This window comes from Plectropomus leopardus, chromosome 6 (genome assembly GCF_008729295.1).
Source record: "Plectropomus leopardus isolate mb chromosome 6, YSFRI_Pleo_2.0, whole genome shotgun sequence".
Classification (NCBI taxonomy): Eukaryota; Metazoa; Chordata; class Actinopteri; order Perciformes; family Serranidae; genus Plectropomus; species Plectropomus leopardus.
This window is the reverse complement of record NC_056468.1, coordinates 13,875,019-13,897,170: the sequence shown is the minus strand read 5'-3', so window position 1 is coordinate 13,897,170 and position 22,152 is coordinate 13,875,019. Positions and strand designations below refer to the sequence as shown.

Here is a 22,152-nt window from a genome sequence, read left to right as displayed (position 1 = left end):
GTTGATTTTCATCATCTGAAATTTTACTTCTCTGGTCGCATTTAGAGTTTCTATTTTTCTGTTTTTACAGATCGATCTTTCAACCTTGCTCTAAGCTGCAGTCGATGGTTGTTAAGCCATCGCCGTGTCTTAATCACAACACAGATACCTGTTAATTACCAAACGAGTTCAAGTATTTTTGCTACTTAAACAGGGATTTGAGATCGATGCGTTGCTTTGCCCCGGGTCGAGCGGTGAGCACAGTTGACCATTTAATGAAACGTTGTGGGTTCTGTGCGCAGCGGCTGAAGGAGATAAAGAACAGGGAGGATAAAGCAATGGGTATATTAATAGGCAGCTGCACGGACGACACTGTTTGGTATTGGGTCAGGGATAAAGCATGAACTTGTAAACTCACAGAGGGGCCTCTTCTCCTTCCCTCCCTCTCGCTAACTCACTCTCGCCCTTCATGGTGTCATCAGTTAGCAGAGCTGGGCTCGATAGCCCAGGCAGCTCTACGAGAGCAGCGATTAGACATCTCTCTGATTCTCATCCCCAGCAGAGTTCACTCAAAGGTAAGCCAGTAGTTTACATCCTTAGAGACACTGGTATTCCTCTGCCTTTGTTCTTCACCGTCTTCTGTTTTGCAAATAGTGTATCTACTCGATGCTATTGGCATGGAGTAGGAGTTTTGTGTCATCTCTTGAAAATACAATATAAAAATTTATATTGAAAAGCTGCACCTGACTTTATGTATTCAGAAAGTGACCCCCTCCCCCCCACACCCAAACTCAATCGGTGTCACTGAAGAAATCACCTCCTTCTTTCCTCTCTGCCACTGACCAGTCGCTGTGAGAGAGACGCCCAGTCAGCTGCAGGGTTTATTCCAGCCGCCTGGCGTCTGAGGCGTGGTCCCATTGGGCCGTTTTGCTGCGATCACAGCAGGCAGTGGGAGGTTAATCCCAAGAGAATGCAGGCTCGATCTCCCCCCACCTCCAGCCTACACCCAGGAGCCTCCTGTATAATGGCCCGATGGAGCTCTGTGGTCTGTGGCCGACACCTACCCAGATTTCACTTCTGCTCTGAGCTCTCCGATTATTCTGACATTTTCAAAGTCCTTTAGAAACCATTACAGAGCACAACAGAGTGGGCAGCTGACCTCTCCTCTCTTTTACAATAATGCAACTTAACTAAAAGATTAAACATAGGGACATTAAAACTATTGGAATTCTTTACTAATAGCTTTGTAAGTCCTCCAAAATATAGAAAATTAGCTGTAATCAGTGATTTGATTAGCTGCAGTGTTAAAGCTAATCTACATTTCAAATTATCACCAGGGCTCAAATGTTAGGTTTCCTCATTAGTATTAGTGGTTAATACTGATGACATATTTTTGGAAAATGTGTTCCCTCCGGTATCCAGCCACGAGAATTAGCCCTGTTAAAACATGTTTTGATATACATTTAGTTTGTTCGAGCCCTGATAAATTATTTCAGATGGCAGAATATGCATCTGTTTTTCCCTGGAGTCTTTCACACATATCTGTGCGTAATTAATGTGGATTTTGACAGATGGAGAAAAAAAAGTGTCCTCGTAAGAGAGAAGGGTACATGCCACAATGTGTGAAGTGCAAGCATGGAGGGAGCCTCTTGTATTATTTGCTGCCCGTGCCAGCTGGACCAGCCAGATTCTTACAGGTAGAAATTCAAATATGTGCAGAAATCATTGTAATTCGGTGCCCACCATAAATAGGCCATGTGTTTGTTCTTACAGTTGGAAATTAATGTGAAATGCTCTTAATGTTGTTCTAAATTTGGCTTTGGGAGAACTAAGCCTGGCCTATACAGCGTGTCTCCATCCATGGTAACTTTCGTGAAATATCCAATAAAGTGCTATTTCTTTCAATGATAATTGTGACTGGAGGTCATTTTAAATTTAAATGCTGAAATTGCCTTTTAGTCTGTGTGTGTGTGTGTGTGTGTGCATGCATGTGTGTGTGCTGTTGTTTAAAAGCATGCTATTTCTGAATGCATCAGACTTAAATATTAGTGTAACTACATTATCACAGTGTTTTTTGCCTGGTAGCAAACATGTACAAATGAGGATTACAACTCTTGAGAAGGCAACAGGTCATGGTTGGTAAGCTGCCCGGGGGGGTCACTGATATAGAGTCACTTTTGACAGGCTGTGGAGGAGGCTCTATTGTTGCTGGTGTGTCTGGATGTTACCTGCAGGCACTATCGCTGAGACTACAGTATTATCCTATTATTAGGCTTAGTTGTTTACGCTTATTACTGCTTGTCAGGTAGGCAGAGAATCCTTCTGAAAATGAGCATCTGCAGAAAAATACATGACTACTTCTTTATCTCATTCAAGTACATCGGCTTACGATAATTTTCAGAGGCCTTTAAGAATGTCTTGATAGGACACAACAAACAGGAATTTAAGGTTTATGTTTACATGCGAGCATTTGATTCTATGAAATGTTTCGCTGCACCACAGACAGTGTTGTTTGGCAGTCGGTGAAGGAATGTAAGAAGGGCTGCATCTGTTTTTTATGTATTAAAGCTGATATCATTATGGTCTCGCTTCGGTTGAAAGTACATATACAGTACGAGGACATCGTGGATTGAAGCAGCCTTGATTAATGTCTCTGTTTGTAGAGGAAGTGAACAAAATAAAAAAAGCCCATCATATGGTCTGGCAGATTTTGGGCACGGGACCAGGGATGACAAATGTGCTCTCGCAATAATTCAATCTGCTCTCATAATTCTCTAACTTTTAGGGACAGACAGAATGAAAATTTTCCGGCAGTTAAGCCGCCAAGTCAACGTCCAATAACTGTGATCAAGTGTTAGTTAAGATGCTTTTTCTCTCACTTTATCTATTGACAGATTGAGGGGTACAAAGATACTGGGTAAGTGGCAGAAAGTTACTGTGAATATGTTAACGAGAGGATTTGGTTTCGGATCCAAAATGTTGTCATTTTATTGATGTCACAGTAATTATATTAAGTTTAAGGAATACCACAGAAGAGACAGAGCTGTACTTTTGCTATAAGTGTACTGCAGTTGGTGATTAGCATGACAGCAGAAGATTTTCTCATGTATTTCTGCATTTTTACAATATTGTCTCATGTAATATTTTTTTCCCAAGCGACGTTTTAGCCTTGACAGCTGAAGTAAGACTGTGTTACGATAATGTGTCAAGCCAACAAAAGGCAAACCCAACCTTCTGGTATGAACTGTCAGCTTTGTGTCAACAAATCATGTAACTACGTAAAAAAAGAAAAAAAAAAACAACAACACAGTTTTTAGGAATAGAATAAAATTATAAACAGAATACAATTCACACTTTGCAGCATTTTTATAATAAGTTAAAGCTAAGAAAGTAAAGTGAAGCATCTGTTTTGAGATATTTAAACAAATTGTTGTTTGCTGCAGAGATGGCTGTCAAGCCTTGGGCAGTGGGATGCACAAACAGCACATGGCTGCATTTAGAAAGGGATCAGGTACTGCTGTTACTGGAACCGCCTCTGGGCCAATCAGTGTGTGTGGTACTGTAGTAAAGCACTTTATATTAAAAAACAATAATGTATGAATCCTCCTCTGTTTGCAGAAAAAGATGTATGTTCTGGTGATGGTTGATCCTGATGCTCCGAGGCGCATCAACCCAACAGCTGCGTACTGGAGGCACTGGGTGGTCGTGAATGTGCAGGTACAGTAAGTCTGCAATAACCTCTGCACTCACTTAAAAAAGCAGCCTCGTGTTTTGGTGAAGGTGACACGGGCAGCATTTGTGATTGGATTAGGAGCTCATATGGTACAAATTTATGAAGTAGCATTTGGATTTTTTTTTTTTTGTGAAAATTGTGCATTTTCATAATCTCGGGGTCTCGCTTGGCATGTCTCGTGTTTACATCTGCACTGGGGCCGATCACAAGGCTGAAAAATTATGAATGGTTTTTAAGCCTAACTTGGTGAAAAAAAGGATGCCAAGTTCAAAAAATGTTAATTTTTCATATCATGTATCTTGTGCAATAAATGCCTGTGACAAAAGTGTGGGAGTAAGTCTTTCTAAATGGCTGTGAAAGTTTGCAAGGCCCTGTCAGCAGCAATTTCCCTCTGCTGCAGAGAGCCTGGGACGTGTCAATGCAGGCGTGTGAGACTGAGATTGAGGAGAGCAGCATGCGAGGCGCACACTCTTTCTCCCATAGAGCTCCAGTCCCTCAGCTCCCCCTCCAGTGGAGAGATCTTGGCAGAGTGTCCTCCCTTCATCTGTTCCCCCAGGCAGAGCAGCTCCCCCAATGATCCACACTTCTCCATATTTTACACCCCCGAAATGGGCACCGCTCCGATCCCCTTATTTCTCTTCATATTTCACTCCTTTTTATCCATTCGTTTGTGTGTTTTCACATTCTTGCATTCTAACGCCAAATGCGTGTTGAGTTGTTGATTGCCTCAAATATTTGGAGGTTTGCAGACATTTTATAATCCCGCGGGAACCGGGAGATCAACCCAGTAGATTAAGACTAGTGGTCTGAAAAACAACCACACAAAGACGCTTCAGCGATGTATCACTGCTCCCGTTTCATTTTATAAGGCGTAGTTGTACATTAAAGTAAATGCCACATTGATTCAGAGATCCAAATGTGATGTATCTGGGGTATATATTTTAGTAAACCTCTCAATGGGTATGAATTCAGAATTTTTTGTGATTCAGATCATCGCCGCTGTGCTTTAGAGATGATTTATGCAACCACATTCCTGCTTGCCTGTGAGAATCTTTACCTCATATCACTCACATACATCAAATACAAAAAAAGCAAGCAATTTCCACTTTATGAAATTGCATTAGGCATCACCTTTGCTTCTTATTTTTTAGCGCATAAAGTCTGCCTGGCCGTGTGACCAGCTGTGAATAAACAGATGTCTTTCAAGTGCTCAGACAGACCACATTCTCTCGAGCAATTCAATTTCCTGTCACTTGTGTGGGTGTTGACCTGCGTTGCCCATGTAGGGATTGGCCAATGTGACGGGATGTTTTTCTGATTGTGACTGGTAGTTGGTCAGAAGGGTTAATGAGCCTTTTGAGTGATGCCAACCTGTAGTGGGAGGTGTTTAATTGACCGGGGTGGCTAGGTGACATCACACAACCTCGGTTTTGTTTTTTTCAAGTGTCGATGTGAATGTGTTGGATTTTAGTTTTAGGGCAGTTGTGATTTTTGATGGCAGCGTAGGTCAGTTATTGAATTAATGCATATATGTAATTCAACAAAACAGACAGAGAATCTGATTGAGAAATGCTTCATTTGTTCGCTGTTATTTTCTTCTGTGAGTGATGAGAGGAGAGTGAAGTACTGTACAATAACATGTTTGGCATTTAAATGCTATTTCTGGCAATGTGTTTGATGGTAGATTTATTTGTAAAGCAAAGTAGGTTCTTTAGCTGAAGTCAGGGGTCATGCTTTCAGATGTCAAATGGATCAGTGTTTTGATCCTCACTCGTCAAACAGCACGAACTGCGGCAGCCATACTCTTTTCATATATATTCATTACTCCAAGGTCATGCAGTCTTGCCCTAGTTTTTAGATGTTTCCATAATTAGTGTGTATTCTTTATCCAGAGCCAAAGCTAAAAAGGTAAAAGATTTCCTTAATTCAGCCCAGAGTGAAGTGAGGTCAGGCTGGACTGAATAACGCAGCACTGTAGATTTACACCGATTCTCCAGCTGAGGTCTCATTAGAGAGGCGATGGCAACAGAACAAGGACAAACTGGACTACCTGCTGTATTACAGACTCATCACTCACCTTGCTGTGAACTGAATTATGTAGCCAGCGCTTCACTTATCAAAACATGTGCTAAAGGATCTCCTCACTATGTGTTAGCCATGCCAAAACCCTCTTTACCTGCAGAGAGAGAGGTTCGAGAGCCTGATATTTGTTGTCGGACACTGTACAGTGCCTCACATACTTAAAGTACTCATCTACAACTGCAGTGTGTGGAGCCTTATGTGAAGCAGAATTGAGCCTTGGCTATAGAAACAAGCAGGTTGATTGGTCTAACTGAGGAGAAAGGGCTTTGCCTGTTACACTTTTCTAAAACATATTTAAAAAAAGTCTTCAATTACTGATTAGTTCTCCCAGATGGATGTGTCTAAAAAACTGAATTGTGTATAAGGAAAAAAAACAATCAATGAAGTGGTTGTCAGTTATTAGATTAATTGCCAACTAATTTGTTATTTGATTAATCAGAAAAAAATCTAAATTCTCTTCTTAAATGTGAATATTTTTCTGGTTTCTTTTCTCCTCTAACACAGTTAATGGAATATCTTTGTGGTGTGGTCAAAACAAGATGTTTGAGGATGTCATCTTGAGCTTTGGGCAAGACAAACCCACATTTTTCACCATTTTATGATGTTTTTAGACAAAAGAACTAATTGGTTAATCTTGAAAATAATCGACAGATTAATTGACTGGGAAAATGAATGTTAGGTGCAGTTCTAATGTTGTATTTAAGAATTGGTGTCTTCTAAGACGTATCTGCCGTACACAGGGAAGGAAAGTCGAAGCTAATACAAGAAAAATACAATATTTTAAGGCTGACACAGAGAATGCAATGTCTTAATTCTACATCTTTTTACTGATTACTACGTCACTGATTACTTTTCAATAAATCATAAGCTTTAACTGTATAGGGCTTTCTTACTCGTGCCAGTGTGATTTTTAGCAGTTTTCTTGTAGGGCTGGGCGATTTGAGAAAATTGAATATCAAAATATATTTCACCAAATACCTCTATATCGATACCTCTATATCGATATTGCAACTATGTTGTATGCATATTTACACAATGAGATTTTTGGTAAATAGTCATAAGTTATGTTAATATAATAACTAAGGCAAGGCAAGACAGCTTTATTTGTATAGCACATTTCATACAACAGGGCAATTCAAAATGCAATTCAGGAGCAATAAAATATAAAGCATAATAAAAGATACAGATTTACAATAAAAGAGAAAAGAGATAAGATATACTAGTTAAAACATTACTGGGGGGGGGGGGGCCCTTATGATGTCACAGTATCCAAAATCTATGATATCTCATATCATGATAGCGATATAATAATAATATAATTTGCCCCAAACAGGCAAATTACATTTTAGCAGTATACTGAAAACAGCAGAAAGGCAGAACTGAGTACACTTTAACATCTGTTTGTTTATTGCGAGTAATACTCACAATACTTAAGAATTTTGTAGCATATTTTCATGCAGTTCTACTAAATATGCAGTTGCTAACATTTAGGCTCTGTAAGCCAGAAATGTTTCACCGCCGCATTAGTATTTTTTGGTGTGAGCTGTCTGCTTGTATGTGCACAGTACAATAGATAACATAACTAATTTGCTAATTACATCTGTGTATTTAAGTGCATCCATGTAAGCATCAACACACATATACATTTTCACAGTAACCGCCCAACGACATGTTAATATTTTAATGTTTATGTTCGGTGTCAAATCTTTAACTTAATTGGCTGTATCATTTATCACATTGTTGCTATGACTGCCAAGAACAATTTACTCCAGCAGTAAAGTGTAAACTGTGCGGCTAGGTGTCTCGCCTTCTCTCACCAGCTGTCCAGCCTCTTTTAGAACTCACATTATTAGATGCTGTATATGCATTTTTATCACAACTGCCCATTTTCACTGACCCCTCGAGCTACAGAAACGGTAATTTAGAATCTTCTGCAACACACTCTGTGTTTTACATCAATTATGGACAATTACCAAAATAACCATCAACAGATTGTTGTCTAGCTCTCGAAGTCGAATTCCAGATTGCGAGCCTCTCCCTCCCTCTCTCCGCTCTCCCAGAGTGTAAATCAATGCAGATGTTCCGGTACGGTCTTGCAGCGATAATTACTATAACAAGCAAATCATTAGTATCTGAATAGAGGCAGCTTATACAAATACAGCACTGGGTCTTACTTTTACTTGTTAATACTTATTCTCTCATTATAGTTTTTGTGGTTTGTGAGTCAACATGATGCAATATGAACTTGCCAAAGAGTGCTCAGCTAAAGCTCTTTGCTGCTCTGAGAAAAGCCAAGGTGTTCATTATCGCTGTAAAATCCTATTTAAATGGTGATGTACAGCCTTGGGTTTATATGGATTTCTTACTTTTTAGGATGTATGAAGTTTCTCTGCTGAGGAATTGTCCCTAGGACAGTTTCTCTGCTTCAGATTATTACTTTTTGTAAAGTGATTCTATAAAAAAATAAATGAACACACCACGTCTTTAATCCACCTAAAGCAAAAGCATTAAGGCTATCAGCTTTGTTGTTGTTTGGATTGGATAGCAGTTTTTTGACAAACTAGACATTCTTGATCCATCATGATCTTTTCGGGCTGTGGTCATTTAGGCAGTACATTTCCAGATTCACTTCAATAAGGTCTTTGGACTGGAAGCCATCATGTGTTTGTTAACTTTCTCTCCCTGGCTAATTGAAGGCCAGTTGGACAGTTCAGCACACAGCATGCTGTGCTCATTATTATGGTGCATGAGGGACATGCGTGCTTTCAACATCCATCTCTGTTGTTGCAGCTCCCAAAGGGGGACAGAGCCTGTGTTCTGCTGCTGGTCAGGCAAATACAAACAGTGAAGTATTGTGACTGTATCAGACCAGCTGGCTTTGTGTTTGTGAATTCTGCGGCCTGCAGAGATCGTCTGCTCCACACCTCAAGATGTCCTTTAACTGCAAACTATTAGGCGTGTAATTCCTTACTGCATTTCATTTAACGTTCTGCTCTCAAAGGGAAAACACTGGTGTTTGTTTCTTTGTTTTTATCAACCACTCAACAGGCCAACACCCACCCTAAAAACAAGCAAACAGTATTGTTTCTGTAGCTTTTATTCTTTTATTAGCATTTCATTATTTTAAGGAACAGCAATATTTTATGTTACAGTCAGAAGACTAAGTTAAATCAGGCTGTGGCTGCACAAAACCTTCTAGTAGGATCAATTTGTTTGTGATTTTTTTCATAATACAGATAGGGCTGTCGTGGTGAGAAAATTCCCCTGTGGTGATTATGGGTCGCTCAATAGGATATTACCGCCATTTTTTGTTGGTTTTTGCATATTACTACATTCATGCTGATTTTAGCACTTTGAAAATAAGCTTTATTGTTGGCTGTTATTGGGTGTATTGTTTCTTTTTAAATGACAATGATGACAATGTAAAGAAGGGCAAGCAGGTGCAGCGTTTTCGGTTTTTTTCCAACAGAAACGCCATGTTTGCAGAATGTCTGCTAAAGTTTAAATGTTGGCACAAGGTAGAGTAAGCTAAATACCTGCTCTGGATGAGCTAAAAGAAATAGGGAAAGACGGACCTCCCAGTCCATGTTTTCAGTCTCCATTCTCCCCTGTTGTTGTTGTCCAGCGACGATTGGTCTTGTGGTATTTGTCCTGCCCCTCTTCCACTGTGATTGGACGGCTGTGTAAAAAGTGGAAGTGATGAGTGACTGCAGGGTTTTACCTTAAGTTTAATATTGTTCCACTCTTAGCTACCAGGAAAAAATGACAAATGTGCAGCGCAGAATGTGCAGAATAGATGCTCAGCGGCTCTTTACGTTACTGTCATTTGTGGTATTGTGTCAATACGTGACGCTCCCAGCATTTTTTGCTGGGGGTTGCTTGCCATCCCCTGCATTCAACTTGTCAATAGATTATTATTGGAACTACTTATTATTATTATTGGAGTATTGGAACTCTGCGGTTGTCACGACAGCCTGAAATACTGGTGATAAAAAGATCAAGTGTGGCATCCAGGACAGTTCTTTGGTCAATTAAAACTGGTCCTCTTTGTCTTGTCACAGAAACATTTATGCATAAACACTTAGTGACTCTAGAATATGTCTTTTTCTTGTTAAATTACAGTTTACGTTGACTTTTGCACAAACAGTCACAGATCATTAGTATTTCAACAGCAGCAGCAAATGATAGAACTGAGTGCTGAAATTACATTTCTAACCTCCTCGATAGCCTTAGAGTTTGTTTTAGCAAAATACCTTTCCAATATTGCAAATAAACATACACAATTGCATTGTTCTTTATCCTGTAATTATCCCTACTGTGGCATGTTATGATTTCAGCGTTTATTTTTTTTTTGACAGACAGCTGCCCCCATATGGAAGCCAAAAACAATTTCCCAAAGGCCAGACGAACCATAGCTAGCTTCATTGTGAGAACAAAGAACCATTGGTATTATTCATAATTAAACTCTTATTGTGTACTCTGCTGAATATTTCCATTCTTCTGCCTCTCTCCTGCTCACTCTCGTTTCCCCTCTCCGTACTTTGCACCTCGTGCTGGGAACATCTGTCTGGCGTCAGAGAGGAGCCTGGCTGTGCAGATTGGAGCAGGTAGAGGAGCACATTGTAGCCCAGCTAATGATGAGAGTGTCTGCCCTCTCTCTTGGAGGAGACGCAAGCTGCTGCTTCGCGCTCGCTCACTCCACTCATACGCCCAGGGAAACAGATTTCCAAACATATGCAGTATGTTTTTAATCCAGTTGAGCACTTCATTTCCCAGCAAACACAAATAACCTTACGGGACATCCATATCTTATGACAAGGGGGTGGGCGCAAAGGAATTGAACAATTTTCCTTTTTAATGTGATTTTTTTTTCCCTCCAAAGTTGCTAAACATGCTCATAACCCAGGTTAACAGTTTGCTTGTTTATGGTTTCACAAACTTTTACACAGACGTGCCTCCTGGCTCCAAGTCATATGAAGCAACTTTATCCAGTCGAAACTCCACTTGGTGCACCTGTTGTCATCCTTTGTTTAAACTGAAACTGACAGCACAAACACATGTTATTTGTGTGAGGTGCCTTAAAGAATTTGAACAGATTGTTTTGAATGAAATATATGTGAGTAGTAGGTAAACTAAGTACATGATGAAGAGTTATGCCAGAACTTACAGAAATGCTTTAGTAAATTACCAAGAAGTCAGGAAACAGCTTGTATTTTGTGTTGTGCATTTTATATTGCAGCTTGAATTAGTTTGACCCTGATAAAGTTTACGTGCGGGTCATTCATCTTTTTTCACAACTATCCAAAACCTCCCTTGGTACAAGTCAACAATGGCCCTTAACATGGAGGCTCAGCTGGAGGTGCTTAACATTTAGAGCGGTGCTCATCCTGCTGTCAGCTACAGCCAGACAAATGTCAGAGGTGCTACTACATGGAGTTCAGCTTGTGGAAGTCATTCCCTCACTAAACCTCATCAGACTCTCCTCACAGCCTCTCAGCCAGATTAGGTTGCTAGTGTTTGTTAGTTTGGCTTTTTTAGCTTTAGCTTGGCTTTATCCTTTTTTTTTTTGCTTTTTAGCTTTTTGACCTTTTCTAAGGTTGTACACTTTAATGTGTGTCTCATCTGTGTGTGTTTGCGCTGTCTGCGTGCATTGATTTTTTTGCATGTGTGAAGGAGTTTAACAGAGGCTAATGAAACTGGTGCTTTGTGGAAAGTAGGGGTGGGTGACATAGCCAAAATCCTCAATTATGCTATATGTAATTTTATATCAGACTATTAGTATATATCACGATACAGTAATTCTTCAGCAAATTCAGTTAAGAAGTGGTTTAAAATAACCATACTGACATTCTGCACGTGTATTTCTTTATTTGGTACTTACATACAAACAGAACAACTCTTCTCCATTACTGTCTAAGTAGCATTACCTTGTGTGGCAGCTGGGTTTGACAAGATTGTCGCAAGATCACGTGAGAATTCTGCCCTGAATATCTCCTGCTAGGCCCCCAGGAAGTGATTCAGACTTTGAAGACAGTTGTCATAGTGGCCAAACAGTGGAAACTTCTGGCTCTGTCATGTGATACCAAGGAGCCATATTTTCCCCATGGACTTATGTTGTGAGAGAGACATCTGTAAATCAGTGGATACATTTTTTGAGGCCAACAACGAGAGCCACACCGATTGTGAAATTCTGGGCCATAACCCATGACGATATTTAGAATAACAATTTGGCCAGAATCCAAAACCAATACAGATATTTTGTTATGCAGCAAAGAAATTGCATTGCAATGCTTCATTACCTTCTCCCTCTTGCTGATGTCAACATAGATTAAGTGATCTCTGTACGTCCCACATGTTTTCTATTGTCCCCTGGACGATGTTACTTTCGATCTCTGCCTGCCGCCGTGGGCAAAATTGATGTGACACAAAAGAACAACATTTGCAAATGCCATCTTCTTTGCTGATAGTCTGATGGCAGTCAAGGAGGCAAATATTGGTCGATACCGATGTGTGGGCGACCAAATGGTACATCCCTAGTCGCAAACCCAGTAAAATGGCTCATTTTACTATCACAATTTGGTTTATTCAGTCTGATAACATTTGGAGAGTCTACAAGAGCCGCAACAATTTTATCCCCACTCAAATTAGCGGATGGCTAAACCGGGTGTTGCAGGCTCAGCCGACTGAAGTCTCCAGTACGCATGTTTTAGGGGCCCAATGGTGCTTTATACATCCAGAGCTCTGGTGGTAGAAGCACTATTGTCAAGTCTCTATCAGTGCACACATTTCTACTGTCACACGATATACCGGTATACAATGATATTGCCCAACCCCAGTGGGTAGCCATGCTGACTTTGTACCTGACATTGTTGTCAGTGTGGCCTGTGTCCCTATCACTCGTCCACATCCAGGCCCCCTTGGTCTCGTGTACAAACAGCCTGTAATAATTCTATCGATCTTAACTTACTTGCAGCTTATTAACAAACAGGCTTTTCTTCAGTGTGGGCTGCTGCTCTCACTGTTCTCCGCCACCTAAAGGGAGAATTACATAAGAATCCTCCGCTCAATTGTCAGCTCCATCCCCCGTCCACATACAACAAACACACACACACACGATACTGTAGCTGATAACCTACCAAGCCTCTTGCCATCTCTATAACAACTGACCTCCCTGCTGTGGTTGCCGTGGTGAGATGATTGAGGAGGTTTCACTGCATGAAGAACTTGAGCTGCTATGGTTTCCTATCAGAGGCTGTTTGGGCAGCGTGGAAACAATCATCCATAAATTATTCTAATGCTATACTATGCTGCCTAATATTTTTTCTAAGAAAACAAAATTCCTATTGATTTTACCACATTACATTTTGTTCAGTTCTCTGACACGTTTATTTTATTTAAGGAAGAAGGCCTACTGTGTGGCAGTGTGCTACTTTAATTTGTACCCTGCACATTGTCCTGGATATATCACGATTAGTCTCCAAGAAAACAAGGACAACCTGGAAAGCCCCCTTTGATCCAGTCTGTCACACTATAGCCTAGTAGGGGAAAAAACAGAACAGATTGGACCTTCTCCATGCAAATGCAGTTTAAAACCAGTAGCTCTGCACACATAAAGGCGCTTCTTTTAATATGTGCCCCCTTTCTTCACACCCACGACCATTGTGTATAAAATCCTGTTTTTCCTGAAAAGATTTCTAGTCGCAGCCGCAGACAATGTTCCCCCACACAAGCTGTCGTCTTTGTCATCCCCCCCCCACCCTCCACTTCAGTCAGTAAAGCAGGATCTCTGGCAGTCGGCCCCGCATGCGAATTCGTGTGTTTCAGGGTACAGGTGGGGGGCTCGCCGTGAGTCTGCCTACCTGTTCCCCTTTATACTGGTCAATTTTTGACTGACATGGACAAGAAGGAAAAAAAGCAGGCATGGAACTCAGACGGGGAGAGAGAGGGGCGGGTAAATGAACAAATGTCAGGGTTAGTGGGGGGTTGCTGGGGCCGCGGCGGAGGAAAACACTTCCTCTTAGGGGTGTCTCCTGATAGGGTGCGGTGAAGGGGAGTGAGGCATGCTGATAAAAACAACTCACTAACAATTATGCTCACCTAAAATAGCCCTTACTTAAGTATATAGCAAGCTTGCCAGTTAATTGTACACAAAAACAAAGACTTCACAAAAGACCTCCTGCAGCCAATGTATTTTCTTTTATTTTGGCATGATAATTAAGTGTGACAGCTATGAATGCAAAGTTGGCAGATATTATAGTGGCCTGTCTAACTCTACGTACTGATTAGGATTGTTTGTATTCCAAAAGTTATACCAAACTATAAAATTAGAAAATTGCACTATAGACAAAGAACGACATTATATAATGAACAAATAATAAGAACTGGTCTGGCAGATTGTGTATCATACAATAAACTTGCATGCCAGAAAAAGTGCAGCCACCAAGATTCAGACATCATTGTTATCCAAGCTTGGGAATGGAGGTTTGACAATAATCTGTAAATATTTGCTCATTTTTTTGTGAAATAAGTGTTCCTATTTTTGTGCGTATTTTTGACAATTGCAGAAATCGTGCAAGAGATGAGTCCATTCTCCACAGATTACACCCAATATCTGTTTCTAACTGAGCTGCTGTCTGCATGGGATTTAATGAAAGCATTCCTAATATTCTCAGGAGATAATGCTTTTCATAATGGCAAGCAAAAAAAAAAAAAAAAAAAAAGCCACCATCAATACAAAGCGTTCAGCAGAAGCCAACATTTCATCTGTGTTACACTTGAATAATTTGTGTACCATTGCTGCATTTCCTCTGAATTGTTCTCTGGATTTGTTCAACTTGTTCTTATTGATATGCTGTAGGACTAACAACCATAAAATCTACTAAGACCTCTGATCTGTGCTATTGACCATTATCATAGCCAAGAGGTTTGTTACAATGTGGTATTTTTATGCTACACTTGGTGAGAAACCTGTTTACATTCCAGGGTGCTGTATAGTTCACTTCTCTCCGCAGCTCAGTCGGATTCCAAAGCACTGTATAGATTTCTTTCAGCTGATGAAATTAAAAAGACAGCAGTGTGTGTGTGGTGTGCCTTCCAGCAACGCGATTTGCCTGTGAGTTCACGATACGGGTTGAGAGGGGAGTTCCTTTGGGGGGGATTAAATAGCTCCCTCTCTTCCTTCCCTCCTCCCCTGCCCTCCATACTTGCAGAACACAAACAGCTTGCAGGGCTGTATAGTACTTGTACAACATGTTTGCCACAGTGCTGCTCACAGGTAACAATAAGCCAAGGTCAAAGGTTAAGAGGGATTGTGGAGCTCAGATTCTTGTGTGTTCCTCTGGCAAACATTGCACACACAGGCACAGGAAACAGTGCCCATAGTATCGCTGGGAGAAGGAAAGAGTGAGAGACAGGGAGAGCGAGTTGGCGAGGGTATCAAAAAGAACAAGACCGGGGCTGGTTTCATGACGATATGCTGGACTGGTCTATATGGTTAGGACATCCATAGATGAGTCCATATGGTTAGGACAGTCTCAGTGTTGCTGTTAGTCATCCGATACTACTTAAACAGCTGCACAAGGATAAAGACTGATATGAAGCTTAAAAAGAGCAAAAGGCTGTCTTCCTTTTGTAACAATTGCACCTGCTGACAAATGGAGCCTGTCCTCTCCAAAACAATCACAGCAGTAGTAGTTTGTTCAAGCCATTTAAAATGACTCATGTTTATGTGGGCAACAAGTAACAGTATGGGAAGTGTTTGAATTTGACTGATGTTCTCCTCATTGTAGATTGCTTTTAACCATGAAAGCAATCTTTCCCTGAACTGAACTTGACTATCACAATCTGCTAGTACGAGCTACCTAAAATCAAGGGTGGAAGAAATAGTCAAATATTTTACTTAAAGTAGCTTAATAAAAAACTAAGAGTCTTAATGTAGCAGCAAACAATGATATGCTATGTAAAGATATAGTGGAGTGATCTATCTCTGTGTGTTGCAGTCGGAGTTTCGCTCTTCTTTGTTGTGGTAGACTGTCTCTTCACACATGCATGTTAGTGATTCTGTATGTCCTTTTGTGTATCTCACTGGCTCGCTAATAACCGTCGCATTGCACTGCGTTCATAGCAGTTACCGCTGTTAATGCCATCCTGACACTCGGTGGCAGAATAGATTGTCGCAGAAGAAGAGCGGCCACCCTCTGACTTCCCCTCATGTTAATACCGTTAGCTCTGTCAGCACTGTTTGCACTTTTAGCTGTAAGCCGCCGGCTCAGTCATTTCCATGTTGAGAGCTGTTTTAAGATGACCTCTGAATCATAGATATGCTCTGAATGTTACATACAACTTCTTGAAATAAAAGTAGCAATAGCACAAAAAGCCCATCATAAGCCCTGCATTCAAATTAGTACTTATTTAGTGGAGTAAAAGTATAAAGCTGCAGTGAATGAAAATACCCAAGTAAGGTACAAGTACCTCAAAATGATAAATTCAGGGTTTCGCACACATTCATTTATTTGTGGTGGGCTGCCACAATTGAAACATCTGCTGCCACAAATAGATTTTCTAGCGCTATTGAAATATATATACCATGCGTTTATTCATTGCACCACACACTCAGTGCGCCGGGCTAACTGATGTCACAGACACAGCAGCAGAACACCAGGCACAGTTAAAGTAAAACTTAACCTTTAATTGTGAGTTCAAAAGATTCAGTCACTCTGCACTCTGATCCATCGATCTGATCAGTTTTGAACAAATCAACTGATCAGTTATCCAGGCCGCTTCTCAAACTGCTGCTGAGAGATAAAAATAAGCCATGGTGAGTTTCACCTGCGCTCTGTTCACGGACCCGCTATTTAGATAGTGGGCACAGAATTTTTAATTTTTTTTTAAACAATAAAAAGGGAAGTTTGTGACACCATCCAAAATAGCTCAGTGGTTTTGTTTCCATCTCACCTCCTCTCGACTTAAGCTGTTTGTTCGCTTTCCTCACGTCTGTTTCTCTTCTCATGCACTGAGCTGAACTGCCAATCAGAGTAATTCCACTCACCGACAGGCTCTAATGCCAATTCAATATGTGAGTTTGGCACACTATTGCCAACAACGTGGACACACCGCAAAAACTAGGGCAACAGATGCTCACCGACAGAGTGATATTGATCAACGACCGCATGTCAGCTTGGTGTGTCAGGGCCCTTAACTGGAGGAACAGTAGTTCAGAAAATGGGTTGTCTTTAAAATACTTAGATTATAATTTTTTCTATGAAGATTTCAGGGTCAAGTAACCACAAATGTCACCTGCTGACAAGTAAACAACTTGCTTGGATAAATTAAAAAGCATATTTATTGCCCTTATAATTATTCTTCTAGTCGTTCTCTTAATTGAAAAGAGTCATAATTTACAGATAAACAGAACATGTGTTTCACCTAAGACGTCAAAAACAGCTTATGGTAAGTGGTGAACTTGGATGTCTATCTGAACCGATTTAAGCCATGGTAAAAGTCTATCTTTGTGAAACCAGATCCCTGCCTCCGTCAAGCTCTTTGAATGGGAAGGAGATTATCCATTTAATCTCTTAATCATGCACACAGTATACATAGTTGGTCCTGTGCCTAAAACCTCTGTCCTGTTCAGATGTATCAACGCCACCTTTTTCGATGATCCCCTCTAACCCACAGACCGATTCAGGTTAGCGCCGACAGACACTGTTGCACATGTTCCTCTCAAGCTGTCAGTATATTATACCCCTGGTGCCCTGTTAAAATGTAACCCAGACCAACGGTGCATAAAATGGGTTGTGGAAATATGTAGATTTTAAAATAAAGCTTTTTAAAATCCCTCATTGCCGCAAATGTATTCAGAATAAAGGCAGATGTTTCATAACGTGAATTAGGTTACTGTACATTTTGCACAGTATATGTTCCCCAAAAAGTAGGAATTAATAATGAAGATGCTTTTTGGCCTGAAATTGCTATTCAAACAATTATGTACTTAGTTTCTTCCAACAAATGCATTCCACATTATTGTTTTGCCTCATAGCAAAGCACCCAAAAGACTAAAACCTTTCATTTCAGCAAAGGCCGCTATTGGTCACCGTCAATAAAAGCATAAAAGCATTTATTTCCCACGTTTGTCAAATTAACAGCATACTCCATCTCCCATAGGACTTGTAAGGTTCATTAACCTTTCTGTGAAGTGGGACAGGTTTCCAGCAGTTACCATAACCTCTGTCTCGCTCCTGCCTCAATTATAATAGAAGAATTAAACATCCAGCGATTCAAAACAGTAATGCTGCCTCTTAAATCCCTTTGTACCAGCTCTCAGTTGTTAATGACTAAAGACACTGAATGAACTATAGAGTTATCAACAGATATAACCGCGGACAGAAGCATATCAAATGGCTACTCTCAGCAGCAGGGATTACTGACTGCATGTACAGGTTTTTGTTTGATGGCCAAATTTTACTGTTTCTGAAATTGTTATTCAGTTTTTAAATGGTCTGTTGCCTTTGTTTTCTCCAGATAACACAATGTTGGATTTATAGTACATAAAACTATTGTATGAATTTTGTAAAACTATGCCACATCTGTATGGAAACAGACTTGTGGTCATTCATTAGTTAATCAGTTTCATTGCAAATTGCGTGATATTTCAACCAAATTTCCCCATCTACTTGTGCCATGGTCCCTCCAAAGTCAAAAGAATAGACTGACCTTGAACTAATTAAGTGGTCAATTACACGCCTGTTGATCTCTTTTAATTTCTTAATAATTAGATTAATTGTGTGGGCAAAGAGTTCGTTCTCTTGTCCACCTACTCCTCCTTCATCCTCCACCTCTTCCTCTCACTTCTCTTTCTCCTACTCCTCCACGCCCAGGCCCACGATCCTTCGATACTCATTTATTTTGTGTCACACTTCAAAAAAACTGTTTTAATTCTATGCCATTGACTGTTTTAATAAGCTTAATCTTCCTCTTCCTCTTCCACCCCCTTAATTCTCCCCCATCCTCTCATGTATTAATCAAAATCCAGCACGTGCCTGGATGCATTTGTAGGCATACAGCTTTATTATAACCTATTAATTTACTATCTCTGCGGATTTCTGTTGTTACTGCCGGAAACCGCTGTAGCCATGGAGCAGCGAGGCCTTGTGTTTGTGTGTGCGTGTCTTCTGATGCTACTTGTAGGCAAGCTCAGGCTGGGATTTTCCAGTGCCACCCCCGTCAGTGGGAAGCCCTATATGGGGACATGTCAGCGCCTTGTTTGCTTGTTGTGCTGATGAAGCTGGGGGTGGGGCGAGTGGGCAGCCTTGTTCAGGTTCCAGGATTCCCTTCAAATGAGTCAGCCAGCCCCCACTCAAACCGACTGTTACCTTGGGAACTCATGCTTGGGCTTCCCTCAACAGCACTAAAGTACAGACTCATCAGCACCCATACTCACACACACAGGAGCCTGTGAGGGCTCGGAAGCAGCGCCCAGGTTGGATGAAATTATCTTACTAAATTGCTCTCACTGTGGCCTTTACTCTGCCCTGTTAGGCCCAATCTGCTCTATGAGAATAAGATGACCAACCCATTCATGGCCACTTTGTTAAGGCATATTTGTAATTTATGCAAATTAGACTGAATAGATGAGTCTGATAATGAGTTTGGGTGGCTAGTTTCTTAAGTCAGTGATTTGAGTAATAGTATGTCTGCCCGCTAATGAGCACGGCCGGTGTCGTGTAGGTTTGGTACATCATAGTGTGTCGGGTGGTGTCAGTGATGGCTGGAGTTCACTTAATAACTGGACTGTTTATGTTTCCAACTCAGTTCATTACCAAAGCCAAATGAGTTTCTTTACCAAAGCCATTATTCCAGCAGGCTATTGTTAAGTAGGTTAATTTGTTGATGCACTGAAGCAGATCATGGGTGACTCCCCCACTGGCTTTCACCCTGTCCTGCTTAGGCCAATCCATCCCACTCAACTGATCACCGTTAGGTTGCTCTACCAACCAATCAACCCGGATTCAAGCCCATTAGGCTTTTTCACAACACAGGCTCATTTACCGTTACTGGAGACTCCAGAAAAAATGATTAGGTTTGTGTTTGATTTTATAGGGGTCAATATGATCAGTTTTATTCATTTTGAAAGGGAAATTAGCCATTAATTCTATGGTGAAAATTACATCGAAAAGCTGTATAAAATACGGAATTGAATCAATACGGCATCATGTATTTGATGTGCTAAATTATTTAATTTTGAGTTTATTTATTGTGGGATTTTTCCTATCTTGACATGGAGTCGGGGGAGCAACTATGTGCCTGATATCAGACAGAATTGTCAACTCAGTACATCCTGTATTCATCTTCAGTCTAACACTGCGTCCACTCTAAACAGTTCCTGCAAGGGGACTCATTTTTCCCTAAGCAATCACCAGAGACCAACATATCTGCCTAAATCTAATGTCACTTTAAACCACACTGATGAGTAGCCATGCCAACGTACTAGGGGTGTGCCACGTTATTTATGATAATACTAGTACAGTTTTTAATATTATAAGAAAAATTCATATCATGATAAAGGCAATATTTTGACTTGATGTAATGGCGTCATATCACTACACACAGCTTTAAAAAGCATGGTTGAAAGCAGCATTGCTACCAGACATGAGTGACTTCAGAAGTGTGGCATCAGTGTTGTTGTTAAGCCTGCGCATTCTGAATGTTTTATGAACAGCCCCGCACTTTTTGGTCTGTTTTTGTGACTTATTTCTCAGAGTAAACTGTCAGCAGCTCTGAGCAGCACAGCATCTCTCCCTCTCCTGAAAAAAATGCAGGTCTTGTGCTGTTCTGTTAAAGAGTGGAGTGGAGAAAAGTAAAACAAACTACAATGTCCAGCATTACTGAGAAGGTAATTTACAACAGACTGGAGAGCACTGTCTCTCTTGTCTAACGTTAAGGAGCTCACCGTTGTTGTTGTTGTTGTTGTTGTTGTTACTTCTCAGTGGTTCCAGTGCACGGCTCGACAAGTCTTGAGAATGCTGTTAATCCCGCCCATGGCGCTGATTGGCTAATCAAGTCCCCTGATGTGCTTATTGGTCGTTTTTGAAAGAAGAAAAGAAACACTGTTTCATGTCATGACACTTGACAAATCAAATCAAACTTGGAGTGGCTAAATCCTGCACAGCGCCATTCAGCCGCGTGACTGTTTTTCCATATGCCGATCTAACAGAGCAGAGGACTGGTGGGACTGGTGTGTCGGTGGGAATGTGAGGTGCTGTCCCGTTCCTGCCATGGATCATTGCTATACACTGTTCAGAGGCGGCTGTAGAGCGGTGCTGCCAGTATTTGGGAGGAGCAACCATGCGGCCGTCTTGTAAGAGTTGGGATATGTGGACAGTTAAATCATTCCACAACAAGAAACCATAGATTACCAGAGCCATGCGGAAAAACAATTAGAAAGCAGCAGCCAACAATGAAAGAAGATGCAAAAGGACTAAATTACAATGCACAAGTTAAAGGAGCTGATGGGATCACATTTCACTGGAGTTGTACCTTGTGTAATTCCATGTGACAAATGATTGATTGGTTGATTCAAATGTCTGGATCATGGCAATGCTGCTACATCACTACTTGTGCTCTGCTAACATGAATAAAACATACTGTGCACATGCTTTAACTGCCATACACATCTGCCAGCTGCTCAGCTGAGAAGTAAAGGTTGCCTGCTGTAAAATAAAGGCTGACATTACTCCCAGTTCATGCAGCACTGGGTTTTGTCTGTTTGTGTGCCATCTTGAAGAAGATAACAGGTCCCAGCTAATCGTGACCTGCGCAGGCCAAAGACTAGCTTTTGAAAAGAGCTTTCAGTAGAGGAATATGATGTAGTTTGGATTGGTAAAGCCATCTGTTAGCTGAGCTTTAAAGTCGTTCTTCAGCACCTTGTTCAGTCTCTTCACACTCGTTTTGCCTCAGTTACAGAACCATATATATACAGGTTTTTTGCCCCTTTCCCTTGTGACTTTCACAGAGATGAACTGTGGGCCATTGTTTATGGAAATAGATACCATCGAGCAAAAAGCAACTCAAGAAAGTCTGTGACTGTGCAGGTTGTAATCCAAGTCCACAGAGACCCCCTGTAGCAGGGTTGACTAAACTTTTTTGATGGGGGCCAGATTAGATCATGTGAAAATACTTGGGGGCCAGTTAGTTATTAAAAAAAAAAACTAAAACACAAACTGTATTATCTGTAAGTGAAAAAGTATTCCGTTTTCCATCGCTCCTGAAAGCGCCAGCCCTCACTGTTGGCTTTATGCGTCTTGGCTGTGACCATGTTGGCCATGTTGCAGGAAATATCTGGTGTTAGGTAACCGTTATTT

The 22,152-nt window shown here is 40.9% G+C and overlaps 1 protein-coding gene across 1 annotated transcript in view; it reads left to right on the top strand.

Moving 5' to 3' along the window:
* The window catches only part of LOC121944695 (phosphatidylethanolamine-binding protein 4), a 62,654-nt gene that overhangs the window by 21,778 nt on the left and 18,724 nt on the right, over positions 1-22,152 (top strand). The window contains exon 4 of the mRNA XM_042488584.1: positions 3,598-3,696. Coding sequence (XP_042344518.1) covers positions 3,598-3,696 — 99 coding nt within the window. The remainder of the gene's footprint in view (positions 1-3,597; positions 3,697-22,152) is intronic.